This window comes from Drosophila rhopaloa, unplaced genomic scaffold (assembly GCF_018152115.1).
Source record: "Drosophila rhopaloa isolate 14029-0021.01 unplaced genomic scaffold, ASM1815211v1 contig_167, whole genome shotgun sequence".
Taxonomy (NCBI): domain Eukaryota; kingdom Metazoa; phylum Arthropoda; class Insecta; order Diptera; family Drosophilidae; genus Drosophila; species Drosophila rhopaloa.
Genome location: NW_025335047.1, coordinates 10,394,848 through 10,414,855, shown reverse-complemented (window position 1 = coordinate 10,414,855; position 20,008 = coordinate 10,394,848). Strand labels below are relative to the sequence as shown.

General features: G+C 44.5%; 2 protein-coding genes across 10 annotated transcripts in view; one reads left to right on the top strand and one right to left on the bottom strand.

Moving 5' to 3' along the window:
• Nucleotides 1-20,008, top strand: part of LOC108044636 (unconventional myosin-XVIIIa) — a 32,641-nt gene that overhangs the window by 11,143 nt on the left and 1,490 nt on the right. For 3 of the 9 annotated variants that reach the window (XM_017123713.2, XM_044458698.1, XM_017123714.2), the window contains 7 exons: nt 47-650; nt 835-1,029; nt 12,485-12,619; nt 12,683-12,910; nt 16,888-17,256; nt 17,326-17,604; nt 19,009-19,967. In XM_017123713.2, the coding sequence (XP_016979202.2) occupies nt 47-650; nt 835-1,029; nt 12,485-12,619; nt 12,683-12,910; nt 16,888-17,256; nt 17,326-17,604; nt 19,009-19,967 (2,769 nt within the window). Of the gene's footprint in view, nt 1-46; nt 651-834; nt 1,030-8,139; nt 10,000-12,484; nt 12,620-12,682; nt 12,911-13,992; nt 15,777-16,887; nt 17,257-17,325; nt 17,605-18,429; nt 18,748-19,008; nt 19,968-20,008 lie in introns of those variants that run through there. The other 6 variants (XM_044458699.1, XM_017123708.2, XM_017123710.2 and 3 more) reach the window with 6 other exon arrangements.
• LOC108044639 (lipase member H) lies at nt 1,632-3,637 on the bottom strand. Its single transcript, XM_017123716.2, has 3 exons — nt 3,321-3,637; nt 3,008-3,251; nt 1,632-2,591 (listed from the first exon to the last, which is right to left on the bottom strand). Exons 1-3 carry the CDS (start codon nt 3,388-3,390, stop codon nt 1,748-1,750), a joined length of 1,158 nt encoding a protein of 385 aa, XP_016979205.1. The 5' UTR covers nt 3,391-3,637; the 3' UTR covers nt 1,632-1,747.

Below are 20,008 nucleotides of genomic sequence, written 5' to 3'. Positions count from 1 at the left end.
TTAACGCTTTTAATTTGCTAATTTATTATATCGATCTATGTTATAGGCTGCTGGATGAGGAAGCCATTTATCCAAACTCCAACGATGACACATTCCTCGAGCGCTTGTTCTCTCACTACGGTGACCGGGAGCATCACACGCTATTGCGCAAGTGCGCCGGTCCCCGGCAGTTTGTACTCCATCATCTGCAGGGCACCAATCCCGTGCTCTATGCTGTTGATGGCTGGGTGAGGCATAGTCGCGAGCATCCTGGCATACGAAATGCCGTGTCCTTGCTTCAGGACAGCAGTCGGGAGGAGATTAACCGCCTGTATATTGGCTCACTGACTAGAGGATCAGGGGCGATGGTGTTCTGTGGGTCCTTTGCTGGATTGGAGGGCACTCAGTCTCTGCGGCGCGTATCCAGTATTCGCCGCTCCTTTACAACGGCCGGAGTGAAGCGCAATTCCATCATGCTACAGGTGAAGTTCACCGTGGACGGAATTATCGATACTTTGCGACGCACCGGCACCCACTTTGTCCACTGCTATCTTTTGCAACATAACGCTGGCAAGCATGCCAAGTTTACAGCAAATGGATCACCTAGTTCTGTTGCCGGTCAGGCGGCCAGCGAGGAGGAAATGGTCAATGTGCCACTGTTAAGGAGTCAGGTAAGCTTAACAGATCAATAAATTAAAGTTAAAGGGTTAGATACAAACCGACAAAAGAACAACAATTTGATTTTAATATATAATATATTTCTATATGTAAAATTTAATGTCTAATCCAAGAAACAGTTACAGTTAAAGACTTTTTACAACTTTAATAATTTATTCTTTTCTTTGCTTCACATAGCTACGTGGCTCGCAAGTCCTAGAAGCCGCTCGTTTGCATCGCCTTGGTTTTCCCGAATCAGTGCCATTATTGGAGTTTGTCCGTCGCTTTGGCCTTTTGGCCGGTGACTTGGCTAGCAACAAGGATGTGAGCGTTGAGCAGATACTAGCAGTCAATGAGCTGGATGTGGCCAGTTATCGCATTGGACCTAGTCAGGTGAGTCCTCGAATATTACGCTCTAGTTGGTATATTTGAAATCTTTTTATTGTAAATTGGAAAAATGTACTTTTCTTTGAATTATGAAACAATATTTTTGTAAGCTTTGGAAAAATCCCTATAAAATATAGTTTCTGGAAAAGTTATCTAATCTGTGAAAAGCTTCAAGCAATTAAAGCAATTAAATCTCCTTAATAATACACATCATTTAGACTAAGAACTATTGCACAATTAATTTGCAATAATTAATTAAAAAAATGCGATCTATAATTGTTTAATCTATATAGTTTAAATGTATTTTAGTCGTATATGCCTATGGTGGTGTACCTGCCAGCCAATTAACAAGTTTGATGGTTGCGCCTCGGTCGTCTCTCCCCTCAAAGTTTTGTTCGATCTCACGTTCCTATAAGATTAATCACTCTCTGTTGAAGGCAACTCCCATCTAATTGTTTTTACTCACGCGTAATTAGTCGTTTAAACCGAAAAGTTGACATTGACTTAACACGTTCAATAGTAACTTGAAATTGAGAAGGGCAAAATAATCATAGTCCAAAGACAAGATTAAATCTGAGGAAAGACCCAGTTCAATTAAAGGAATATCGTATTGAACTCAATTGTAAAATAATCTCTGCTTTATTCGTATTCTTTGGGCATTTCGCTTTTAGTAAAGGCTAAATCACTTTTTGGTCAATTCTCTTCACTCGCTTCTGATCAACTTCTATCCAAGTAATGGTCGTCTCGCCGTCTCCCGAACTGTGGACGGCCGTGGTCGTCGAATGTGGACTAGTCCATCGCCGGTGCCGTACGGAGATCGTGGTCGTGTGCTTAGATAGAAGATACCCCTCTTGGGCACCGCCGGTTCACCGCCCATGAACTCGTTGCCACTGCATATTTGAGCTGCATGTTTTCGGCTACCATTGCCGCTGCAGTTGCAGGTGGCCGAAAGCACCGATTGAGCCGTGCTGCAGCGCAAAGCGGCAAATGATTTGGGCTGACGCACTGACTCGGCAAAGTAGAACATGGCCGCAAAGTGGTCGCACACAAAGTCAAACTCCGTGGCCGTGGCGTTGGGACAATGTGGTTGCCCCAGGCCCCAGTTGGCGAAGAAGGAGGCGTGGCTGAGCTTGGTGCTCGGATTGCCCAGTAGCGTTAGGTCCGTGTGAATGGACTCCACATACAAGGCATCATTAACGTCCAGCCGGTCCTTGGGTCCCAAGCTCAGTTGAGTAAGGCCTGCGGGGTCCAGGGCAAAAATAGCACCCAATCGCTGTGGCTTCAAATACTTTCCGGTCAACCCCGAGATATGACTGCCGGCACTGTGACCCACCAAGTAGATTTGCTCGTAAGGAACTCCTGTATTATCATGCAAAAATCGCAGCAATTTGGCCACATTGGCAGCTATTGAAGGAAGCTGCTTGGACACACGCGGATAGCTGATATCCAAGGCTTGGCGACTCCAGTCTAGAATTATGACATTGTAGTTGCCACGGGATAAGTAGGCATCCTTGATGGCGGCATTTGAACAGGAAGTACTCTTTCCCGCCCAGCCATGTATAGAAACTCTGGAAAAAAAGATACAACATGTTAAAAGGTTTTGATTTTAGTGCTTTTAAAAAATATAATTTTTTCAAACTTCCTGAAAAGATTTGTAAAAGCAATGTCTTTAAAAATAATTTAAAGTCTCGAAATTAATAACAACGGATGATTAATATTCAATATTTGTAAGATATAAGATCTTTATTAAAAGATCATATGAAATTATATGACTGAAAACAATTCTTAATAAGAGAATTTTAAAACTTATTAATTATAAAATATTTTTCACAATAATCTTAACGGAGAAAAAACGAACGCCCCTTGTCCAAAATAAACACCTAACATATTTTCACATTTCCCTAGCTGATAAAAATCAAAAAGATAAAAAAAACCTGCCAAAAAATGTAAATTCATGATGACAAATTTGGTTGATTTCTCTCACCTCACTGGCCATTTAGGATTGAAGTGCGAGTTCTGTAGCATGCTGATATCTCCTGGTCGCAGAAACTGGCGCTCCTCCGGATTAAGAGGAGTATAGAGATCGTACTGCAGCAGTTTGGATTGCGTTGGGCGGGGTCTTCCCAGGATGATGCCAGCTTCGGTGTTAATCATGGCCTGTATTACATCTGAAATGGATATGTCGCATTTTCCGGGCGCGTAAGCAAAATACTGGGCAGACGCAACCACTGAAAAAGCATATGTGTGAGAACTTCTAGATAGATCATTAAAACCAGATCACATTGATTGATACTTACTTCCCGATGTGCCAAGAATGAGCAGCGAAAGCCACGATCTTAATATATGCATTCCCGTTAACGATCCCATAAACCGCACTGGTCGAAGCCAAAAACCAGATGACAATTCACAACAAGGCGTCAATTAAAATCCACTTAAAAGCGATTTAAGGTATTCTGTTGTTTTTCGAATTCCTGTCTTAATTCGCGATCCAATTTTTATCACTCACTCGTGCCGCTCACTAAAACAACGCGAAATTTCTGAGCGGTGCAGAGCAGAGCCTGGCCTGATACACCTCCGAATCGTTACAAGCTTCGAGCCGAAGTATTGCAAAATTCTAGACGGAGGCTTGGTTAAATAAAGCCCGCTGCGTTCTGTCTCTGCCGCCGGCGAGCGGCGAGGGCAGCCTATCAGCAGCAGTATCAGCAGCAGCAGCAGAGCGGTCACTGTCATGATGAACGATCATTAACTGGTTGGAACGGCAGGCCTGGCAATTGCAGTGGCAGTGTTTGCTAAGTGCAGGCAAACACTCCACAGATTGTCAACAAAAGGATGCCGATCAGAACACCCGGTCGATGGGGATCGATGCTAATGTTACACGCCATAAAAAAACGAGTCAGCAACCGATATATTGGGTCAATAGGCTTTCACTGACCACTGCGATGCCTTAAGTTATTCATTTATGCATTGATTATAAATGATTTTCGTAGCAAAATATAATAGACACGCATATCTTTGGCTGATTTACAGTTGCCGGTCGATAAGTCCCATCATCAGATGGTTGATCTTGCCAGTTGTTTGCTTATATAAGTTCGTTCGGTGTATCATTAATATTAATTGGAAAATTACACTGCGCAACATTTGCAGCTTTTTCGGGTGTTACCGCAATTTGGACATCGGATTAAGAAGGTACTTCATCGAGACTAGTTAACACGCGAGCTAAGCTAGATAACCCCCAAGTGCAGTTTGATTAGGTTGCTGATTAGTTTCAGAAACTGAAATCCAAATTGCAGTTACATTTTCCGTGTTGCACTGTGTTATTAAAGACTGAGTCAATAAAATAAGCTGTCATTTCGAAAGGGATTGTCCATTATAACGTAATGGATTAAAGTAAATAAATTAAATAATTGCACGGAAAATTAAAACAAATACGTAAATGTATGTGGACCGACATGCTCACTTACAGAAATTACATTTAGCAATTATTTTTTAATCCATCCAGCTAGAAATCTAGTTAGAGCAAGCACTTATTATAAACAATTTAATTCAAATTCTGATTTGATAAAATTAGGTCTGTAAATAGAAAGTCTCGAGTCGTTGATCTCGCTTAGAACTAGACACTTCTTCACTTTTCACCTGTGCCAGACGAAGTGCGGCACAGATTTAGGTGTCTAGATCCCAAATACGTTAGGGTTCAGCTCAGCGAACTGGGATTGGAACGTCCAGATGTTTGCAGAGCATTTAGCAGGTGTTGAGCTGGGTTTACGACTTGCCTGGCTCTTCTTCTCTGTTATTTTTGGTTTAAGCTCATTCATGCTCATGCTAACATTTAAGTATATATTTTTAAAGATCGTTAAACCCGTGCGTGGCGTTTGCCATTGTCGTGTGTGCTGATCTCGCGCCGACTTGTTACAAAAAAGTTTATTGACAGGATTTACGTTTTAAGGCAAACACATAATATGTGATTATTGTTATTATGGTTATCTCAAACGAAACGAAACGAGTCACAGCGGAATGCGTTGGCATTGTTCCGTGTATTTGTCCAAACAATTTGCTGTTACTTTCAATCTAATCGAGAAATTACCTTGGAATTCGACGGATGTCATTTGTCAGTTCAAAAATATTGAAACGTTCCTCTATCTGCAGTCTCCTGTAATTGTTTATGGCATGCGAACAATCACCTCCTTGTCAGAATCCTTTCATTAACTTAAACTTACTCTGCAATTATTATATTAAATGGGCACCTCTCAATCATCACGGTCCCTTTCTAGATGGGATCACACAGCAGCGTTCACATTTTGAGGAAACCAAATACTAGTTGACTATCTTACACTAAGTAAGCATGACTTGACGAAATAATCGTACGTTTGATTTGCCCTCAACCTCTTTCACCAAAGAGGTAGGCTCTTTCTTCAGCTTCTATTCAAATTAGAATATATAAACCCCTTTGAATAATTTATGCTTGAAATAAAAACGAATTCGCAGTGGTGATTTGTGATTTTACTGCCATACAAATTCGTAAAACTCAAACAAGAATTTCTCGTCTTTTTTTATAGAACTATTTAGTAAGTGAACGAAAACGAAACTAAAATTTACACCTAGCCGAATTTGTGTTAATTTGCTAAATGAAAAATCTATAATATTTATATTCGTTTGTTTCATTCTTAATTATCAGTTTATTTATGTCTGCTCTGCAAATACATTCTTTTCTTTTATATCTCTGAAGTAAATGCAAAACCTGAAAATATTTTACAAAAATTCGAATTTAACCTAATCTACAGTATAAAATATCGTGGCTCTAAAATGTTGTCCACGGCTGTGTTAGCTCCCTGGGAAGATATCGGTTACATGCAGCCTCTTTGGATTCACTTGGCTGCCCGCTTGAGTTTTTTTATTTCCTGTTCTCAGCGCTGCAACTGTGAATCGAACTGTGCTTTCGGCCGGCGGCTGTCAGTATTCAGTGGTCAGTGAAGTGATCGTAATAAAGCCACTTTGACGTCACTTGCGACCAGTCCACCAGTCTTTCCCCCGCGACTCTTTCTCCGCTGAGCGATGACGCTGGCTGCTTTCACGGTCAAGTTCATCTCGCCATTGTCGCTGGCTTGGGTATAGAATTCCCCAGATGTAATCTCTGCGCCTGGAAGATGGACGCGGCTTCACTGCGGCTCAGTTGGACTTTGCGAATGGAAATCGCCTGAGCTCTCGACGAGATGTGGTCGGATAAAAGCGCAGTTTGTTTGCCGTGGAGCGGCAACGCGAGTACCGCCCGATTATCCCGCAAAAGTGTTCAGCTCCTAGGCGTTTTTTGTGGTGAGGGGCAGGAGGATTTGCTAGTGCCCGAACCAATCCTGCTGACCATCGCTTGTGCTGTCTGTGCCCTCGTCTGCATTTGCCTTGTACGTACGGGAAAGTGTCCAAATCCGAATCCGAAACCAATACCGATTCCCCCGATTATGATTACGAACACACGCACGGCGGCATTGTCGCCTCGCCGACTTTCACCAAAAAAAAAGAAAGAAAGAAAAAAAAACGGCAACCAAAACAAAAATCGAAAATGACGTTGCAACCTGCATTCGCTTCACTGGGAAACCACATTTGACCAGTGCACATTAAAATTATTTTAACCAAAGTGAAATTTTCAGCGTTCGCTTTCATTAGAAATGGGGAGTGGCTCATGGCCGATGGCTGATGGCTGTCTGCTTGCCGAACATGATTATATAACTCGGTTGTGGCGGGTTCTGTCAACGCCACAAAGAGGCGGAGGGGGGAAATACCTTTTAAATTAGCTCTCCCGGTCGGATGGATGGGAAAATAAAAGCCCGAACCAAACGCAATCGAGACACGAAAACTTCATTAACGCCTCCCCTTGGAAGGGGGCGCGGCTAGCGTCTTTAGCTTTAATCTCCATCCACCCAGACGAGCCCTGCATACTATATGTAAACTAGTTTTTAATTATGAAACAATGACCAGGAAGCTGCCTGCGTTGCGTTTCGAACTGGCTCTGAAATCTCTTCGACATTTGCGGGACTCGTTTACTTCGGTTTTACTTCTTGTGATCGCATCAATTTGGGGCCACAAAATCTGTAAGGGAAGCCCCAATGACATCGTTACAGCAGCTTCTGTCACGATCATGGTAATGATGACTGCGGGGGATCAAGGATTTCCTGATCTTAAACTGCGACGTGCATTTGTTTTAAAGATTTTGTGATCTTTATTAACGGTATGACAAAATGTCGTACGAGGTCGATGCAATTATACAACAATCAAATTACGAAGTATAATTAACAAAATTTTTAAGACTTATAATTTAAATACCAACTAGAAATTCTCAATTTCACTCTTTTCTATTTATTTACTTAATACCTTATAATTTTCCTTCATTTATTGTTTATCCTGCAACACTGATCACAAATCAATATATACCACAACTGATAATCACTTTTCAGTGGTTTTTCCTATCAATTAAATAAATTACTTTGTTATTTAATTGAAAACCACAAATAAAGACTATCATTTAATTGTACTACTATTCTGACATTTATTAACCCAGTCTGGTTAACGACCTTTCAACCGTATTGCAACCTCTAAAGTCTAGACCGGTGCAGCCTATACCAATATTTATTTGTCCCCAATGCGCATGGCACTTTTGCCCTGCCCTTCCGTGGATCTCTTTGAATCTTTTGTAAGGTAGACGGACCAATTGCTGGCAATGAAAAGGCAAATTGGAAACATAAATAACCAGCCGAGGGCAGGTTCAGACCTAGTCCATTGCCTCACTTGTTTCGCTTTTCTTCTTTTTGTGATTGCCTTGATGGCGATGATGTGACTAATTGTGCTGGGTAGCCGCAAGTCGAGCATGTGTGGCCAATTGTTGGTACTGGTAATTAGCATCATTGGTCCAGCCTGAGGATCGGTGCCTGGTTGTTGGGGTTCGCTGCTCGGTGGCCGTTTGGTTTGGTGCATTCGCTTGCCCCTTTCCCTCGGCCAATTACCAACGACCGCGACCTCAGCCAAGTTTGTGTTGTGTTGAGCTCTGTTTATGTGCCAGCCCGTTTCTCGATAAGCCACTTTCGAATGCAGAGCCAGCATTTGGCTTGGACTCGGACTGCGTCTGTTTGGCCAGCCAATTCAGTTGCGTCGCCGAGCCCGAAGAGAAAACACCATACCACATCCGAGAGCACAAGAGTTGCCGCCGCCCAAGCCGTGAAAGTAGTGGCCAGTTGCCGTCGACCATTGAAAAGGAAACTGCAATTTATTGCGAAATTATATGCACTTTTACTCGCCGCCGTCGCCAGTCGCTGGACAATTGCTTTACATAATCTCGGAGCAATGTACAAGCACACGGTCAAGTCCAAGTTGGGCCAGGTGCGGAGCAATCCACCGTCTGTTGCTCCTGCCACGCCCACTGCCCCCAAGCATGGATTGGGGGCGGGCAAGAAGTTCTTCTCACAAATACGCCATAAAATCGAGGATAATCTAACGCCCAAGTTGAGTGGCAAACTGTATTATAAAGGAAGTAAGCATACCAGATCCATGAGTGCCCTTTGCACGGTGGATGGAGGATGTGTGGGTGGCAAGTACACACCAAAGGCAGTGCCCACAAGTCCTGTTCCCCTGCAAAGCCAGATACCCAGTCAAATGACCAGCAGTGTGTGCAGCTATGTGGACAGCGATGAGGAAAGTCACCTGAGCCTGAGTCTCAGCTTGGCCCAGCAATCGCTGGAGGATGAGATATTCGCGGAACTGGAGAAGGTTGCTCACGATGAGAGCAAACTGAACGAGGTACTCCAGAGCTTCGATCACATACTCAACGAGTATCCGCCGCTGGAGGGTATGAAACTAGCCCCACCCGACGAGTTGCCCGCTCCGCCTGCGGAGTTCTGCGATCGCCAGCCCCTGCTGGCCAAGTCACACAGCACCTTGAGCATGGGCAGGACCAGGATGCAGGTCTACCAGTCCCCGGAGCTGGCTGGATCAGTCCTGCTACTACGCGGAGGTGGAGGCGATTCACGATACAATTCCCTGAGTGACCTGAGTGGCAGCAGGATACCTGTGCGCAAACAATCGAGTCTGCGAAAGCGTAGTGAGAGTTTCTGCCTGGAGCAGCCCATTTCCTTGAGGACAGCCAGTAAACAGCGGACTCGCTCCATGCTGACACTGAATATTTCGGGACCTCCAAGAGCTGCCAATTCGGCTGCTGTGACCATGCCTAAGCGAGCCAACTCCAGCCTGGAGAAGCGGCAAATCACCGCGAGACCAACGACCAGGCGATCCAATTCTACCGTGAAACCAGGAGCTGTAAAACCAAAATCTCCGAATGCAAACAGCGATGAGCTGCTGGTCAAGTGTTTGGCCAAGGGTCAGGAGATCCTGCGTCAGGTGGAGAGCATGAGTGCTAAGCCCAAGAGAACCGGAAGTCGGGGAGTGACCAAGGAGCACTCGCAGCTGGTGAGGAACAAAAAGAAGCTACAGAAGCTGCACTACGCCAACGAGGAAAAGGTGGGCAGACCCAAACTGGAGTCCTGCAAGATAATACCACCCAAGCTGGGCGAAACCTCCGACAAAAACCAGGAACTTCTAGTGAAAGTAGTGAAGGAGGTACAGACCACAACGCAACAGCCTCTGAAGAAACAGACAAAGGAAATTCGGACGGAGCAAGAAGAGGACTCCGATGACTCGGGACACATTAGCAACCCGCAGCTCTCCACATCCACCTCCACGAGCAACTCCACCGGTAGTCTCTGCGAATCCGAGGGCGACGAGGCCGAAGAGCAACTACCGGAGGCCAAGAGCGGTGGCAAATCCAACAAGATCGCGGAGCTGCTACAGAAATTCGAGGCAGCTGCGGCGGCTGAGAAACAGAGCGCAAACGCCACCACGCACTGCCCCACTGTGGTGGCCAGCAAGGTGGTGGCCCAGGTGCAGGCGGTGTGCTGCATCCAGACCCAGGTGGAGATCTATCCCACCTACACGAAAGAGGTAACTATGCGGCTGCACTGACTTGGCAGCGGCAGAGCCGATCCCGCTTCCGATCCTCCCCAGCCACTCCAATCTTAACTCTCAGCTGTATCTACTGTTTTGCCTCTATCTATATCTAACTCTATCCAACGTATGCTGTAAATGGAATAAATATTTATTGTACAAAACCACTTGCTATGGGTTTATCTTTCCTCCTTTCCTCTGGCACTATCCCTACCCCTTTACTGCTTTAGCTTTACTTTCCTCTATTGGCTATATACGAGGTCCTAACATCTGGTTTCTGGAGCTAGTTTCTGGGATTGAGAGTTTATTATGCCACTCTGTTTAAAAAAAAAATATATATATAAGGCTTTAGAAAAATATACTTTATATGGTATTTTAGTTACATAATTATCTAAACCATTTTAGTATTGAGTTAACTTGAGAATCCAGATTTCACTGGATAAACTCCATTCTATTTAATGTTATTCTTTTTAGAATACTTTAAATTTTAAATACTTAAAATTTTAAATGGTCTTCTGATCAATAAATATCTTTTGACATTCTTGTGAGAGACTTTCCCCAAGTCCGATATTAGAAATAATCGGTGGCTTGAGGCACACGGAAGAACACTTCAGTTGGCTTTTTATCGCTCGGTACCAACCACTCCCAGTGTCCAAATGGTCACATCCGAGTGTCCATGCATCCAACCACCAGCAGGTGATGACTGTACCACACACACTCAGCAATCGCCGGCACAAGACAGTTTAGTTTGCCATTTCACATTGGTTTACTTTCATTTTTGTCTACGTGCCGGGCATAATTAAAATTTCGAGAAAATAGTTTCTCGCCTCGGTCGCGAATTCGGCGTTGACAGACAGAGACGGACTGCGATGGGGGCCACACCTCGAAGGTGCGTCTTTTCATCAGCTAATTTGTATGGGAACCCGGTGGCCCTAAATATGCTAAACACATATGCCACGGATATATTTACTCGACTGTGTGCACTTCCACCTGCATGAACCGCCATTAGGAGGGCACCAGCACCACTCCAGTGATGTTTTTTTGCTTTTATGGCAATATCTTGTTTACAATTTCGTTTTCATTGCCCTCTGCTGCCGCCGTTTCATCTTCACACTTTCACACCTGTAAGAGTTTGCCATCTTTTTCGCGAGCAGGTGTTCAAATTGCTCATAATTTGTATTTTCCCCTCTTACGCCTCTCCATTAATCTGTATCTTCATTTGCATGGTCTGGGCTAAGTCAGCCCACCTTGACCTTCACTTCCTTGGAATAATGTGATTATACCCGTTACTCGTAGAGTAAAAGGGTATATTGTATTCGTGCAAAAGTATGTAACAGCTAGAAGGAAGCGTTTCCGACCCTATAAAGTATATATATTCTTGATCAGGATCACTAGCCGAGTCGATCTAGCCATGTCCGTCTGTCCGTCTGTCTGTCCGTCTGTCCGTCTGTCCGTCTGTCCGTCTGTCTGTCCGTCTGTCTGTCCGTATGAACGCTGAGATCTCGGAAACTATAAAAGCTAGAAGATTGGCATTTTGCATGTAGATTTTAGAAGTTCCTACGCAGCGCAAGTTTGTTTCAAAATGGTGCCACGCCCCCTTTAACGCCCACAATGGCTTATATACGATTTTAAAAATTTAAATATTTCGGAAAAGTAAAAATGCAGTTTTATTGTGTTTATCAATACCTATCGAAATGTAGAAGAAAATTTTCAAATCGGACCATTCGTTAAAAAGTTATGCGTGATCAAAGTTTCTATCTCCATCTCCCTCGCACTCCCTTTACCTGAGTAACGGGTATCTGATAGTTGGGGCACCCGACTATAGCGTTCTCTCTTGTTTTGTTTTTTGATTTCTCCCTTTCCGCTCCACTCTTAAATATTTGAGTTTGATTGTGCACCTGACTTCTTATGTTGAGTCATAATTAACAAGAAGGAAAGGTAATATTATAAGAAATTATTTAATCAGTAAAATCAAACTCTTTTTTCTTAACGAATTTACTTAGTTTTGAGCTGATTAAAAGCGATGCTTCATGAATTAACAATTTTGATTCATAATGTTGATATCTCAGAACAAACTGAGAGCAAGTTACTCACTCTATGAGGGCATTTTATTAATGTTTTGATAAGTCGGTCGATAGCACCAACTAAGGAATGTTTTGTTTTCAATTTGTTTTTAAACAAACGCTGACTTAGCAATAAGACCGTAATGTATGGATTTGGGATAAACACTCTGAAATTGGGTCGCAAATAAATGTGAACAGTATTGCACACATGTTTCTTGTTATAAGATGCTGTTAGCCTATACAATTCGATCAGTAGGGACTTTCGTTTACACAATTAAAATTATTCAATAATAATTAGTTTTTTATTGAAGCAATAAAAATACACAACTGTTAAAAAGATTATTAATATTAAATGTTTCAATTAAAATTAGATAATTAGAATCCAACTCTTCTATAAAAATGTATTTCATTTATTTCAGATTCTCTTCCGCTCAGGAGTACTTAGTGATCTGGAAGCCAAGCGCGATGTCCTGCTCTCGGATCGCATTATCCAACTGCAAGCATTTTGTCGCGGCTATTTGGCCAGGAAAAAGATGTCCCAGCGGCGAGTACAGGTAATTTCAAACGCAAACACAGAGCCAAGTGGCAATTTGTAATTTATTCTATTTTTCGTAAAGGAACTGGCAGTTCGTTGCATTCAACGCAATGTTAAGGCATTCCTTGCCGTTCGCGACTGGCCCTGGTGGCGTCTCCTGGTCCGGGTCACTCCCCTGCTCAACGTCCACCGCACCGAGGAGCAGCTAAAGACGGCCAATGAGGAGCTGATCATGCTGCGAGCCAAACTGGAGAAGATTGAGTGCGATCGCAGCGAGGTCAAGGCGGAGAACCAAAAGCTGGAAGCCAAGGTAAGTCGACTCTTCTGATGGACAAGTGACCGAATGGATCTGCAATTAAAATTGCGCCATATGACATGACAAGTCATCTGCGTGGTCATGTTTGCGTTGGCAACGGTTAAATATCTGGGGCGCCAAAAGAAAATGAAAAATGCTCAATATATTTAGATTGTATTGCAGCGGGGGTTCTTCATTAAGAAACATATTCTGTTTCAAGAAAAATATGTATTTATATTTGGTGTTTAAATCTATATATATCTAAAACAGATAGCTTGACAGTTTATTATCTTGTGCCTTCAAAAATAGTTGAAGGGTTTGGGTGCATATGTATTATTGCTCAATAATTCATAAGAGTCCATGACTAAAACTTTACAGATTAATAAATTCCATGAACTTTGACTCAACTCAGGTTGAAATAGCAACATTTTAAAACTGCCTGAAGATACAGAAAATATACAATGAATATCTTTATAGCCCGTTAATTAAAAGATTTTCTGCTTAATCAGTTAAATGCTTCATCAATTCGGAGATTGATTTTGTTTCCTTAGGAAGCGTGAAAAAGATGCACAATTCGCCAACGGATTTCCATTCCCCATTTGTGTTATTTTGTTTTTGAAGTGGGTTAAAAATAGCATTTTGGGCATTGAACACCAACTGACTCTGACTCTGAGAGTCTGTGCGAGTGTATATATTCTGGTGGAGATGGATGGGATGCGATGTGGATGCTAAGGCAATGTTTCGCACATATCGCACACCAGAATAGCCAGAAGTATTTTTAAATGCTCTAAAAGATCATTAATAATACTTTGTAGCGCTACAATTGAGTTGCAGCTGGGATGCGATAGGGTTTACATAATGCCCCCAAAGATTGCCAAATTATTGGATCAACAGTTGGCCGCAATCAAGAGACAACCGTCAGACCATAGATTATGCGATAGGCGGAACTGCTTCGATGTTGCAATTGACTTGGCTCGATGGCGCCTCTCCTCTCTGGGGAAAAAGAGATTTCTCTGGCTATTGGTTTGCCAAAAAAGCAAGAGGCAAGTAGCCGGCGAGCTTTTCCTCTGGCCAGAATCAAGCGAAACCCGTACGCATCACTTAGTCGCCGAGCAAACGTCGCGTACGCCTGAGGCCTGTGGCGCCGTGTCCGGGAGATTCGATGCGATCCGATCCGATCCGAGCCCAACCGAGCCGACCTGATCTGATCTGATCTGTCTCGATTCGTTTCCCTGCCGTGCGTGTGTGAAAAATCGCTGCCAAGAGCAATAAAAGCCAGCGCAAACAAAGGAAAATCTGCTGGCAATTTGAAGCGCGCGCGTGCTGCGGCCGAAATAAATGCAGCAACAACAAGTCACACAAAAATTCAGTCCGAGATAAATTTAAATTGCATCAACGGTCTCAAGTTTTTGACAGCCCCTAGCATAATATAATCCCCACCGACACACAAAAAGAATCCACAAAAAAAAAAAAAAAAAAAAAAAAAACGATTGATATAACAAACAACGACAAAACGACACAAAAATTTCGAAACTTGCGAACAGAAACCAAAATTCGACAAATATTGGCCAAGGAAATTTGCACAGAAACAAACCCCAGAGCCAACACCCCAAAACGAAACACTCTAACCCCCTCCTGCCCCGCTTGCCACTAATCCGAACCCATGCCTCCTCTGTCGCCTGCTAATGAGGCTACTGCTGACATTGCAGCTTCAGGAGATGAGGAAGCAGGCCCTCTAGAATCGGACCGATTGGAGAAGGAGAAGTTTCTGGCCCGCGTACTGGCAGCCATGAACGGCGGGTCGAGATCAGGAGTCCTTGCCTCCAACAACAGCAGCGGCTCCTCACTGAATTCTACACTGAGCGGGTCTGCCCCTCTGGCACGTCCACCCAAACCACCGCCCAGCCAAGCAAGGAAGCAGCTCCGCCTGCTGCCCAAGCAGCGGGAGCAGAGTCCTGTGCTGAGCAATGGCCACACCACACGAACCACACTGAACACCCAAAACACCACCAGCAAATACACTTCAAAAACCACCAGTGGCAGTGGCGGCAGCTCGTCGTTTTCCTCATCCTTGCTGGGTAATAAGGACTCTGAAAGCCTGTACGAGATCTCGCTGAAACTGCCACTGAATTCACCCACAGGAGCGGACAGTGATCGTCTTCGCCTGGTGAACCGTTCACCCAGTCCGGCCTACTCCGTATCCTCGCGATGCTCCACCCAGTCGTCGATCTCGAACTACAACTCAAACTCACGCCTGCAGACACCACCGCGAAGGGTTTTCCCGCAGAGTTACACCCGGGGATCGGGAGGAGTTGATCCCTACGAGATGCGGCAGCTGGAGAGTTCGCCCGTGGTCTTTGATGGCAATCTATCCTTTGTGCTCGGCTGTCAGCGGCAGCCGGTGCATCAGTCGATGCGTGCCTCACCCTCGTTCGAGGATCCCCGCACCTCGTCCGCCTATCTCAGCGAAAAGATACAGAACTTCCTGAAGCGCACCGATCATGTGCAGGAGGAGTGGACCGCCATGGGCAGGAGGACACGAAGGACGACGAGCAACAGTTTCCGCGCAGGAGGATCGGAAAGTCGGTGCACCACTCCGGGCAGCACCTGCTCCGGATACGATGACTATGACACCATCTCACTCATCGAGCGACAGCGTGAACGGAATAGCATGGAACGCTGCGGATCGGTGGGACGCACTCGCTCCTCGCAGAACATCCTGACCAAGGCCTTCCAGCTGGCCAAGCAGCTGCCCCATACGCCAACGTCGCGCGGCAACTCTGTGAACCGGGATCGGGAATCCTCGGTGGCCACCATTAGCCTGACCAACGGAGACCATGACGATGATGATGATCGCACCATTCGCGAGGAGGATGATGAGGTATCAGTTGGGCTAACCTTGAGCTTGTCGTTGACACAATTTCCCGCCTCTCCATTATTAAGTCTTTATGAGTGGGGGTGATGATGTCTCCTCTTCATAAATATTAAATTCCTAAACAAACACCACGGCAAATGGTATGGGGGCTTCCATGCTGCGCTGACATTGACAGCGGCAAAGCTCCTCCGTCCACCCCCACACCTGAGTTGGATGTGGATCTATTTTTGGGATCGCGTACTGGGTGAATCACACGGCGGAATTCTTTCAGGCAGGAGGGAATGTTCCACATTAAAATCCATAATATTTTTTTTTTTTTTTTTTTTTCGTTTGCGGCAAAATAAGATAAATCAAAAGTTTAGGTGGGTTGGAAAAATAGGTTCTCCAAAATATTTTCTAAAAGTTCCGATATTCGGAAAGTTTGAATCCTAGACTCAACATTTTTAACAGGGCAGTGAACCGACCTTCTACAGTTTATTGAGTTAGTTTCGATTTTCGTCATGGAAAAAATATTGAATTGTAGTAGTATTTTTGACAGATATGCTTTGATCTATGGTTTGGTAAATGATCCCACTAAATGAGTAATTTCCTTGTCGCATTTTGTGATCTTAAGTCAATTTTTCTTGCGACTGTTTTCATTTTCTTTTTAGTTTCTAGTATATACGACGTCATGGGATCTGAAACATTTCAGCTGACATAAATAAAACATTCGTTTTAAATAGGTATTGCTTTAGTCATTGATTTGTAGTATTTAAACATATAAAGTTCATAATGTTTTGTTATTCAGAAAAAATTATTAAACAATTTAAATAAAATTTAGTTTATAAAAAGATAAACTTTTTATTAGCTAAGTACAAATGAAACTAAGTGGTTCCTTTACGCATTTCCGCCGGTCAAGGTTCAATAAGTGTATCTCAAAATTTACAAAATATCGGCACTCCGACCGAGGCGTTTTATAAATAATGATCTCACTTGTTTGGACATATGGCAGAAAGAAATCGAAATCGTAGAAACAAAACAAACAGTCAAATGATATGAGAATAAATTCCTTGAGAAAACTGGCACATAATTAAAAATGAATGTTCTATATTTTTCGAATGGCTTTAAATCTTTGCAGCTATCCGAGCTGACGGTGGACCTGGCCGAGGAGCGATCCACTGCTCACATAGCTACCGAGCGGCTGGAGGCGGAGACCGGAGAGCGCCTGAAGCTGGAAAAGGAGCTGGGTGATCAGGCGAACAAGGTGAAAAACCTTCAGGAGACGACTGAGAAGCTAGAAATGGAGTTGATATGCGCCAAGTCCGATCTCAACGGCATCTCCGAGGACGAAGATGCAGAGAACGAGGATGGCGGCGGCGGCGGAGTCTATAAGCTGAAGTACGAGCGGGTGGCCCGCGAACTGGAGTTCACCAAACGGCGACTGCACACGCAGCATGAGCACGATCTGGAACAGCTGGTCGGGCTCAAGAAGCAATTGGAGAAGAAGGTTGGTTCGATTGATACCAGATTGTATACTTTACAACAACCCCTTAACCGTTTCAATGCTCCGTTTTAGCTTTCCGATGCCTACGAAGAAGTTGAGGAGCAACGTCAGGTTGTGGGCCAATGGAAGCGCAAGGCACAGAAAATGACCAACGAGATGAACGATCTGCGCATGCTGCTCGAGGAGCAAAATGCCCGCAACAATTTGCTCGAGAAGAAGCAGCGCAAGTTCGATGCCGAGTGCCAGTCGCTGCAAGATGCGGCGCGTCAGGAGCGGCAGGCCAAGGAACGCTACGGCCGCGAGAAGGACGTCCTGCAGGCGGAGAAGTTTACGTTGGAGCAGACTCTGGCGGTAAGTCCACCCTGCAACATTGTCCCCTTTGGTATTGGCAACATGTAGCCGGTGCCTTGTGTATCAGGCAACATGTTGCTAAAGCAACATTTCTAGAACACTGATAAACAAAGAGTTTTAGTGTTTACATTTAAAATAAGAATATATCCGAGAATCTTTATGGGGCTAAAATAATCACAAGCAACTTAATATTCGTGATACAATACAAGTGTATTTTCGGCATTGTTTTATTGGACATTCGGATAAAAGCATAACAAATGTTCATTTACGGGAAAGGTTAAATTAAATTTGTTTATATTATTACCATACAGACTCTCTGAAAATATAAATATATAATTTGTTACAAATTTAAAGAAATAACTCCCAATTGTATGGTTTTAATGGCATTCAGTTCAGGTAATTAAAATGCCATTTAAAAACCTCTGGTTGCACAGTGTTTAAGCAAGTGGCGACACGGTGCGCACATTGCAGCCGAGATACCGATACAGATACTGGATATCTCGGACTCGGAAACTCGTTCGTCTTGTTTGCCCATGCACATTCTGCGGCTCTACGGTCTTCACTCTACCTAGACTGCCTACCTGCCCACACCAAGCATACGACACATGCGCGCATGTGCGGCATGTGCGACACGCTCTCTTGCATAGTTCCATTCCGAGATCTTTCAGTTATGGGTTCTCTGTTCTCAGTTCTTGGGGTTTCATGTTTTTATCGGCCTGTACTCGAGGCTCTCTGCCTCTCTCTTCGCCCTGTATCTGAATCTCTGTGACGGCCTTTTGGTTACACATTTGTGGATCTCCGCTTTGCTGCTTTCTTCACGGTTCCGCTCGACAGTAGCTCGACGAACGTCAACGTGCGATAACTGGAGTACATAGTTCTGTCTGATCCCTCCGCCTCCGTCTGTCCCAGTGCCTGTCTGTTCCGATTGTTCGGCCTGCAAAAAGAAATTAAAACGTTGGCGGCGTTCTCATTACGCTTTCGATACTCATAATTAGCTGGAAGAGGAAGAGCCTCCATGGCGTGCGATAACTGAACTGGCCACTGCGATTTAGATAGCATAAACCGAGGGTCACAGACACAGAAACTGAATTTTCCCAGCCCAGTACAGCTATGAGTTTCCGCTACACCACTCGGCTGATTCAAGTGAGTCCGAATGGGCACAAAGCCAAGCTCCAAACTCCAGAAAACAGAAGCAATTAAGCTGACTGAATGGACAGAGGCTTCAGTTGATTACTTAGTGTTTTATATTAGAGTGTACTTTAATTTTAATTGTGCAAGATTTAAGATATCTTAAAATAATAGTTTAGGTATACAGATTTATTTTGGATGTAGTCCAACTTCAATATGTTAAACATGAAATGTTTCTTTAAACAATTATTTATATTTAATTAATTTATTTAATAGGACACACGTCTGGATCTTGACCTCAAGGAGGAAAAACTCGCCTCACTGCAACGCGAACTGGAGGAGATGACCTTTGGTGGCGGCACTGAGGAGGAGTTCGCCCAGCTGCGGCGCTCCAAGAATGAAACGGAGCGTCGGGCCAAAGAGCAGGAAGAGGAACTGGACGAAATGGCCGGCCAAATACAGTTGCTCGAGCAGGCCAAGCTGCGCCTAGAGATGTCTCTAGAGACGATGCGCAAGGAGGCGCGACGTGAGTCTCAGCAGCGCGACGAGGAGCTGGAGGAGGTACGCGGCAACGGCTACAAGAAGATCAAGGCTCTCGAGTGCCAGTTGGAAACGGAGCACGAAGAGCGGACATTGCTGCTGCGGGAAAAGCACGAATTAGAGCGACGACTCTCATCCATGGAGGATCGTGATCGTGTTGACCGCGACGCCGAGGAAGCCCTAAACCAGAAGCTTCGACGTGATCTACGCAAGTACAAGGCCCTGCTCAAGGATGCCCAGACACAGTTGGAGCGACTCAAGGCAGACACGCCCGGGAAGACGCTCATCCGACAGCTGCGCAACCAACTGGAAGATGCCGAATCCGCTCGTTCGCTGGCTATGAAAGCGCGGCAAACAGCCGAAGCCGAACTGACCGAGGTGCAGGCCATGTTCGAGGAGTCACATCGTGCAAGGAACGACGCTGAGGAGCGAGCCAACGCCGCACATAGGGATCGCGCTGAGCTACAGGCTCAAATCGAGGAGAACGAAGAAGAGCTGGGCGAGCTGATGAAGAAGTACAGCGCCACGGTGAAGCAACTAAATACTGAGCAGATCAACGTGTCCGAGGCTGAGTTCACGCTGAACGAGATGGAAGCAGAGCGCAACAACTTAAAGGAGCAAGTGGCTGAGCTACAACATCGCCTGGATAACGTGGAGAATCTGGGCGATCCCTCTATGGCTATGATGTCAAAACGGTAAGTGGAGGTGGCATAATAAATATAATTTTTGCTAATTT

What these genes read in the sequence shown, in the direction of transcription:
- LOC108044639 (XM_017123716.2), bottom strand. Translation starts at nt 3,390, where the DNA reads ATGGGATCGTTAACGGGAATGCATATATTAAGATCGTGGCTTTCGCTG. An exon ending in CATTCTTGGCACATCGGGAA is followed by an intron (nt 3,252 to 3,320) that starts GTAAGTATCAAT and finishes ATGCTTTTTCAG; the next exon opens with TGGTTGCGTCTGCCCAGTAT. An exon ending in AATCCTAAATGGCCAGTGAG is followed by an intron (nt 2,592 to 3,007) that starts GTGAGAGAAATC and finishes CTTTTTTTCCAG; the next exon opens with AGTTTCTATACATGGCTGGG.